Genomic DNA, 8,409 nt, shown 5'->3' on the forward strand with positions numbered 1-8,409 from the left:
GGAGGCCGCCATCGAGGAGGTGCTCAGCTACCGGCCCCTCGGGGCGGCGCGCTCCCGCCCTGGCTCCGAGGAGGAGGACGAGGAGGAGGATGATAACGACAGCCGGAGCGTGCGCAGCGTCCGCAGCGCCGTCCTGCCGCGCAGTGCCGACCGCCCCGCCGGCAGCCTCCGCCGCTCCGCCTCCGCCCTCGACTTCTCCCGGCCACCCCGCGGCAAGGGCCGGCGCAGGAGCAGCTCCGCGGAGTCCTCCGAGGAAGAGGAGCGGAAGAGGAAGAGCTCCAAGAAGCACGCCAAGAAGGCCAAGAAGAAAGGCAAGAAGAAGAAGAAGAAGCCGTCGGAGTCGGAGTCCTCCTCCGAGTCCTCCTCCGAGTCCTCCTCTGAGTCCTCCTCCGGCTCCACTGTCTCCTACCGGAGCAACTCCAGCGTCAAGAAGGGCCCCCGGAAGCCGGGCCCGGCCGCGGAGGCCGCGGCGAGCGCGGGAGCGGGGCGCTCCGGCAAGGAGAAGAAGGAGGAGAAGAAGCGGAAGAAGCAGGTCGACAGCCTGATGATGAAGTACCTGTACCGGCCCGAGAGCGACTGAGGCAGGAGGTGGGAGCGGTGTGTGCCGTGCAGCATGAGCCCCGCGTGCCACTAACGCTCGCCCCTAACCCGCGCCCGGCCCGCCGCCCCGGCCTGCGCCCCCCCGCCGGACGGACGGCTTGCGGAGCGCCCGAGCCGGGAGCGACCCTCGGCCGGGCTCCAGCGGCAGCAGCACCGGGCGCCAGCCCCGGCTCGTGCAGGCGGCTTTTTTCCGCCTCCCTGGGAGACTGGCGGAGCGGAGGACACGGAGAAGCGCTAATCCCTTCCCGGCTCCTCGGCAGCTGTGTTGGTGTCTCGTGAAACTAAGGGGCCGCGGTGCACGGCGGGATGAGCCGCTCCGAGGCAGGCTGGCGGCAGCTCGGCCGGGCCGGGCGCCCCTGCACGTGCGTCCGGCGTACTAACCCGCATCCCTTGCAGTGTGTAACGGGGGGGGGCCGGCGGAGCCGGGTCCCGGCGGCGACGGGTGAGTAGCCGGGCCGGGGCTCCACAGGACCGGAGYGGGTCCCGGTGCTCCATGTGGGGATTCGGCCCTGTGCTGGCGTCGTTTCTCCAGCGGACGCCTGGCGCCGACGGACCTGAGCATGGTGGGAGAGACCCCGGGGCAGGGTCGTATCCCGCCGTCCCGGTGGGATGTGGCACGTGTCCGTGTCCCCCTGGGCACCATGCTGCCTCACCGGCCCGGGCTGGGACGCTCTGGGGATGACGGAAGCGTGCGCGGGCATCGCCGCCTTTCCTGGCAGCAGTTTATTAGTGATGAATTTATTAGTATGAAACCGTCCCGATGGCTCGAGTGGGAGAAGGGCTGCAGGAGGAAAAAGGCCTTTTCGGCTGTCGAAGCGCAGCCCCAGCCCCGCTGCCGGCTGTCACGCRCCGGCGGCGCTGGGGAAAGGGCTGGCGCTGCTGCGCCGGCCCGGGCTGCCCGCGGGGGCTTTTGGGCAGCAGAGATGCCCCCAGCTGCTCTGCCGCCTCCGGCCGGGTGCTCTCGCTCGCCCGGCTCCCCRGGCGCCGCAGCCCGGCCACGGTTTGCAAGGCGGCCGGCGCGCTCGCGGGAGAGGCGCGCTGCAATCTCCGGGAGCCGCGGCGTCGCCTGCTGATGCGTGGGACTGTTGCCCAGCGCCTGTTTCTAAGCCCAAATGCAGCGTTTTCCCCGTCGGCACGCCGGCTGCCGGGCTGGGGCAGCGCTGGGCGCCGCAGGCTTGCAGCAGCCTCCGCGCGCGCCGCGCCGCGGCTTCCTCGCAGGTGACGGGCTCGGCTCAGCCCGGGGAGAAGTAGATCACGCCCGAGCGCTCCAAAAATATCTCGAAAATAATAAAAGAGGCTAAGGAGGCCTCGGAAAGGCAGCCGCCGGCGTGGCGGCTCGGGGTGCATGGGCCCCGTTTCCCGTGCTGCCGCGGGCTGGCCGGGGGTGCCGGCATGCTGCTCCGAGGCGTCCCCGCTCCGCTGCGGTGCTGCGGGGTGCCCCGGCTCCGGCTTCCCCGCGGCGCCGCTCGCTAACCCCCCCGTGTCTCCCGCGCAGCCCGGCGGGCTCCCGCAAAGCCTTCACCTGCGACAGATGGGATGAGGAGCAGGACACCTTGGAAAGCGCCCGCAGGTCCAAACACTCCTCCCGGAGCTACCAGAGCGACAGCGACACGGAGAGCAGGGCCGCCGAGACCTCAGCGTAGCCCCGGCGAGCCGGCCGCCGCCGCCGGCAGCGTTTTCCACAGCCCCAGAAATAACCCCCCGGCGCCGCCGCGGGCATCGCCCCGAAACCACCCCGCGGCGCCCCGGAACGGCCCCGCGCGCGCCGTATTTCTTTCGCACGGTGGAAAATGTTCGCCTCCAGCCCGCTCCCGTCCCCTGCCCGCGCGGCCGGCCGGCTCGCCGGCTGCAAGCCCCCGCGGCCACCCCGTCCCCGCGGGGCCGGCGCGCTCGCTCCTCCGCGCGCCCCGTCCTGCCCGCTCCAGCCCGGCGCCTCGTCTGTCCTCGGTGGACGGAGCCGCTCCGCTCCGCAGGGCTGCTGCATCCTCGGTCGATTCCTCAGTGCCTGCTGTCTCCTTATTTTTTAACTTAAGCCCCCTCCCCGGCAGCCCCCGGGCTCCCAGCCCGCCGTGGCCCCCTGCTCTTAATTTCCCCTTACCTTTGAGTTGAGCCAAAGACGTCTCTGTGGCTGGGCCCCCCGCGCTGCCCGCTCCGCCGGCGCCGCCTGTCCCGGCACGGCGGGTTTGGGGGGGAAACACTTTCCCGTGCGCGGCGGAGACGCCGCCAGGGCGGGCGCGCGGGGCGTCCGTGGGGGTCCAGCGCCCCCCGGCCCCAGCGAGCGGATCCCCGACAGACTGGGCCCACGCAGGGGGGACGCTGCCCGGCCCCCCGGCTCGCTCTGGTTTTTGCACTAGTTCAGCTGTGCGTCTTTTCCTCTCCGTTGACTTTCAGTATAAAAATAAATGGCATTTACGGCCGGTGGGGCGGGCTGGGGCCGGCTGGGGGCTCCGCCGCTGCCCGCGCAGCTCGCCGGGCGCCCGCGGGCCGCACGGGGAGGGGGACGGGGCTTTCTCGGGGGTGCCCGGCGCTGGCAGGGCTGCGCTGGGGTAGGGGCGCTGAATCATTTATAAATCTTCATCAATATGCAGATTAGTAGCGGGGAATGGGGGCCCTCTGGCTGCCAGCGTTAATTATTTAAAGCGATGCTAGCGCAGAGGAGCCGTGGATTCGCGCCGCCGGGGCTCCGCGCCGCCTGCGCGACACGCGGTGAGCCGGGGACCGCGGTGTCGGGCGCCCGCGCAGGGCCCCCGGAGGGTGCTCGGCCCCCACCCCGCACCCCGCGGGGCTGTCGGACCTGCCCCACGCCGGGTGCTCCGAGGGCCCCGTGCCCCCCGTGTCCGTGCCCGCAGCCCCAGGGCCCCCCTGCACCCCGGGGACCCCGGGAAACTGGGCCAGGCCGTTTTGCTCCCTTTCCCCACCACCTCTTCGAAACAAATGGGCCAAGCTCGGCACGCGCTGCCATAAAAAGCAGCGCTGCGCTAATGCGCTTTCATTAAGTGGGAGCGATCTAATGATAATAAAATGGCACATTTAACATTAAAACATTTAAGTTGACTCCTAAGCGAGTGTGTCTCTCTGTGCTGTACCAGCTCCATCTTCCTGCGGCTGACAAAGCTCCTTAATTCGTTTCGTGGGAGCGGGTGCTCGGCAGAGCCGGCCCTGGCACTGCGCGACACGAGGGATGCCGGGATGCAGAGATACGGCAAGGCAGGAATGCAGGGACGCAAGGGGGCTGGAATGCGAGGCGCCGGGAGGCTGAGGTGCTGCAGTGTGGGGATGCTGGGATGCCGGGTGCAGGGATACTGGCATGTAGGGATGCCAGGATGTGGGGGTGCAGGGATGTGGGGATGCTGAGATGCCGGGTTGCAGGATGTGGGGATGCTGGGATGCTGTGATGCAGGGTGCAGGGATGCTGGGATGTGGGAAGCTGGGATGTGGCGATGCTGTGATGCGGGGTGTAGGGATGCTGGGATGTGGGAAGCTGGGATATGGCGATGCTGGGATGCGGGGTGCAAGGATGCAGGGTTGCAGGGATGCCAGGATGCCTGACTCCAGGTGTGCAGCCACCAGCCCGGTGCGACACGGGCACGGCCGCGGCCCTGGACCTACAGCACGGCCCGGAGCGCGCCGGGGAAGCGGCTGATGCTGAAGGGCGCCGTGCTGTAGGACGGCTCCTCGCCCAGGCTGAGCTCGCACAGCAGCTTCCCCACCACCGGCGCCAGCTTGAAGCCGTGGCCTGCGGGCAGGAGAGGGCAGGGCGCGAGTGGGCGCGGCCGGCTCCGAGCTGGGACGCGCGGCCGGGGCTGGGGTGCCGCGGGGCGCCGGTGCCCCCCGCCTACCCGAGAAGCCGGCCCCGATGACGATGTTGCTGTGCTTGGGGTGCCGGTCCAGGATGAAGTCTCCGTCCGGGGTGTTCTGGGGGGAGCCCGGCGTGAGGGCCCAGGGCGGCGGGCGAGGGGTGCTGCCACCCTGCACACCCCGCCAGGACGCCTGGGCCCTCTCCTAGCCCCAAGGGGAGGGGGGAAGGCCGGGAGCCCCGGACTCCTGGGTTCCCTCCCAGCTCCAAGCGGGGGGATAACAAGTTCCAGCAGGAGGGGGAGGGGCTGTGAGCCAGGACGCCTGGGCCCTCTCCAGCTCCAAGCAGGGGGGAGAAGGGGTATCAAGGTCCACGCCGGGGTGGGAGGAGGAGCCGAGAGCCAGGACGCCTGGGCGCTCTCGCAGCTCCGCGGGGGAGGGGCAGGGRGCCCGGACGCCTGGGCCCTGCGCGGCCCCTCACCGTGTAGAGGCAGGTCTCCAGCAGGGCCGGCTCGGGCTCCAGCCCCGGCAGGCAGCAGCCGACGAAGCGGCGCAGCAGGGCCACGTCGGGGCGGCGGTCGCCCGGGGCCGGGCGGTCCCGCTGGTCGGGGTCGACGGGGCTGCCGTGGTGGTAGCACACCTGGGGGGGGGGGCGGSGGGTCAGGGGGGGCGGCCGGGCCCCCGCCACCCCCCCGACCCCGGCCCCGGCCCCGCTCACCTTGACCAGCCCCGGGTACTCGCAGGCGGGCAGCCCGTAGATGCCGTGGGGGGCCCGGGGCAGCCCCAGGGCCAGGAAGCAGGGGAAGGGCCGGTCGAGGCCGCAGCTCCCGGGCACTTTCTCCTTCCAGTAGCAGACGTGGACGCGCAGGGGCTGCGGGCCGGGGTGGGGGGGCTCAGGGGCGGCCCAGCCCGCCCCCCCCGCGCCGCCCGCCGCTTACCTGCAGCGGCAGCCGGAGGCCGAGCGGTGCCAGCAGCTGGCTGCTCCAGGCGCCGGCCGCGATGACCAGCCGCGGCGCTCGGTACCGCCCGGCCGAGGTGCTCACGGCGAGCAGGGCGCCGGGCTCGATGCCCAGCACCTTCTCGCCGTCGCGCAAGGTGCCGCCGCTCCGGCGAAACAGCTCCTGCGACGGGGCGGGCCGGGGTGAGGCGGCGGCGGGAAGGGGGGGGCACCGGGGAGCGGGGGGGGGTCCCGGCCGCGCTGCCCACCTGCACGGCCCGCAGCGCCCGGTCGGCGTGGAGCAGGCCGGCCGCGCCGTCCCACAGCGCCGCTCCGCCGTCGCGGGGCCGGAAGCCGGGGAAGCGGCGGCGCCGGGCGGCGGCGTCCAGCTGCTCGACGGGGCCGCGGGGCCGCGCCGCCGCCCGCCGCCACCGCTCGAACTCGGGCTCCCCGGGCGCCCCCAGCACCAGCAGCCCCGTCCGCCTGCGCCCGCGGCCGCGTCAGGGCGGCCCCTGCCCGGGGGGGCCCGACCCCCTGCGCGGGGGGGGGGGGTCTCGCAGCACCCCTGCCCCCCTCCCACCACCTTGCTTTATCCCCGGGGGAAACTGAGGCACGGCGGCAGGATGCCCCCCCCACCCCCCCCCGCAAAGATTGATAGCGCCGTTAGCCCTGACCCTGGCGGGCGCGAATCATTTACAGGCTTATTTCCTTAATGGCTCCTCCGGTGCGGAGCGCCATAAATCAGCCGCTGGCTGCTTCCCGCAGCCCGCCRGCGAGGGGGAGCCCGGCCCCGGCCCCGGGGGTGCCGTCACCTGTAGAGGCGGGTGCCGGCGCGGGCCTCGAGGCGCTGCCAGAGGCGGTAGCTCTCGGGCATCATGCGGGCGTAGTGCTGCTGCGGGTAGGCGCTGCGGATGATGCGGCTCTGCCCGTGCGAGCTGCCCCACGAGTGGGGCAGGAGGAACTGCCGGGAGAGAGGGGGGCTTCGTGGAGCGYGAGGGGGCAGCCCCGCAAGCTGCTCACTTGGCAAAACGGGGGAGGGGGCCCAGGCGTCCGGGCTACCTGCTCCAGCAGCAGGGTGTCCTTGCCCCGCTCGGCCAGGTGGTAGGCGGCGAAGGAGCCCTGGATGCCGGCGCCGATGACGATGGCGTCGTAGCGGGTCCCGTGGGGCTCGCTCGCTGCTGCCATGGCTCGTCCTTGTCCTYGCCCCCCCGGCGAGCCCGGCCGAGGGGAGGGACGGGGCAGAGTCCGGCCGGGAGCCGCGCGCGCCTCGGCCGGGCCTTGGCCGCCCTCCAGCTCCRCGCGGCCCTGCGGCACCTGACTCCGCGCGGGATTTTGGGCTCAGCCCTGTTCCTGCGCCCCCCCGCTGGGTCTCGGCGCCYGGGTATCGTCCGCGTGCCGGGCCAGCACGCCGCCCCGAGCCTCGCGAGCGGGGCTCAGCCCCGGCACAGCGCCGAGAGGCAACGCGGCAGCGGAGGGAGCGCGGCGAGAGGGGAGCGAGTGGGCGGGATAAATGTGATGGAAAATTGTTTTCAATAAATTCCACTTTCCCTCCCCACTGTTTTGTTGTCTGTTCTCGTTACAGCAGGACGAGGGGCTGTTTGTAACACTCCCGCGCGCCGCGAAGGCCCATTTGTGTGCAGATTGGAAAGCGTGCAGCTTGTTTCAAGGGAAACATTTTTTCCTCCGTCGCAATTTATTACGTCCATAAACTATTTTGTTGCCATTTTTTTCTGGGAGATAGCTGTGATTTAGGGCCCTCCRGGGCTTCGAGGAGCCCGGTGCGCTCAGAGGCGCCGTGCATCTCCCTGCATGCTGCGGGTTAAGGAGTGGTTAATTTGGTGAGCGTGTAAATTCGAGGGGGGCCGCAGCGGGGCTCTGCCTCTCGATTCGGGGAAAACCGAGGCGGTGCACGGCAGCGGGGTGAGCAACGCGCGGGCAGGGGCTGCCGGCCGCGGGCTCCCCGGGGCGCCAGGGTGGTGCGAGGAGCTGCCGCGGGGTGAGGCACGGCCCCGTCCCCTGCGCACCTCGCCTCTCCCTGGCGCTCCTTCACAGCTAATTAGAGGAATTAATTCACTCCGGCTTTCGTGGGGTAAAAGACATTTATTTACCGGTTAATTGTTGTTATTACAAAATGTTAAATATCATTATTTGTTTTGCCATCCCGCCTGCTAATCTCTGGTAATTTATTAGGTGGCCCGGCACTCTCGGCAGGTCCGTAAGCGAGGGAAGGCCGGCGCCGTGCCGGGGGCGGCAGGGAGCCGCCAGCTGGGCTGCCCGGCCAGGCTGCAGGATGCCCCGGGCTCCCCGCGAACGCACCCAAAAACTGCCATGGGGCAGCGGGAGGAGGCAGCCGGGGTGGGAACGGGGCTGGGCCCAGCAGCATCCTCGTGCAAGACGTGGGGTCACAGGGTGTCACCACCTTGCAAATTGCGGGGACGTCATGGCACGGGGCTCGGGGACCCAGGAGGGGACCCGGTGACGACGGAGCGGCGCGGCGGTGAGGCTGGCGTGCACAGGGCGCCGAGGGTGTCTCGCGTGCGTGCACGGACCGCGCGCGCTCGTGGCCCATCCCCGGCACGGAGACGGCAGCGCGGGGAAGCGTGGAAGCCGCTGTCTCCACATGCGTTTTTAAGCCCGCTTTGTACTGCAGCCCCCCGCCGTGCGCCGCCGCGGCCTTTTATCCGCACGCTTTGTGCCGCCGATCGCTCGCGGCTGGGCTGCTCCAGCCCCCCGGGCTCGGCGGCTCGGCTAACTTCAGCGCTTTCGCTAATGTTGCTTATTGGCCGTGCCTGGTCCCCCTCTCCTGCCCCAGCCATCCCGCTTTTCCGATGCCCAGCTCCCAGCCTGCCGGCTGCTGCCGGTGCCTCAGCGCAGACCTGGGAGGCTTCAACAACCYGCACGAGATCGGGGTCCAGCTTTGCAGCGGGGGCACCCAGGTTTCGGCATCACCCATGGGGGAAGCCCGGGCTCCCCTCCAGCTCCTTCCTCGCTGGCGCTGCCTAGAATCACTARCGCACCGAATGCACCAGGTCTCAGCACGGGGACGGGCCCAGCGCCCGCAGGCCGGGGCCCCGGCA

General features: G+C 70.9%; 2 protein-coding genes across 8 annotated transcripts in view; one reads left to right on the forward strand and one right to left on the reverse strand.

Moving 5' to 3' along the window:
• The window catches only part of MYO18A (myosin XVIIIA), a 36,259-nt gene extending 33,550 nt beyond the window's left edge, over positions 1-2,709 (forward strand). For 4 of the 7 annotated variants that reach the window (XM_026055285.1, XM_026055284.1, XM_026055287.1 and 1 more), the window contains one exon: positions 2,096-2,243. In XM_026055285.1, coding sequence (XP_025911070.1) covers positions 2,096-2,243 — 148 coding nt within the window. Of the gene's footprint in view, positions 1-2,095 lie in introns of all 7 variants that reach the window. The other 3 variants (XM_026055283.1, XM_026055288.1, XM_026055290.1) reach the window with 1 other exon arrangement.
• Positions 2,710-4,205: 1,496 nt separating this feature from the next.
• PIPOX (pipecolic acid and sarcosine oxidase) lies at positions 4,206-6,517 on the reverse strand. The gene is made up of 8 exons (XM_026055282.1): positions 6,392-6,517; positions 6,145-6,293; positions 5,602-5,815; positions 5,334-5,516; positions 5,114-5,266; positions 4,877-5,035; positions 4,440-4,515; positions 4,206-4,336 (listed from the first exon to the last, which is right to left on the reverse strand). Exons 1-8 carry the CDS (start codon positions 6,515-6,517, stop codon positions 4,206-4,208), a joined length of 1,191 nt encoding a protein of 396 aa, XP_025911067.1.
• Positions 6,518-8,409: the final 1,892 nt, after the last annotated feature.

The sequence above is a fragment of the Apteryx rowi genome, unplaced genomic scaffold (assembly GCF_003343035.1).
Source record: "Apteryx rowi isolate R43461 unplaced genomic scaffold, aptRow1 scaffold_99, whole genome shotgun sequence".
NCBI classification, from domain to species: domain Eukaryota; kingdom Metazoa; phylum Chordata; class Aves; order Apterygiformes; family Apterygidae; genus Apteryx; species Apteryx rowi.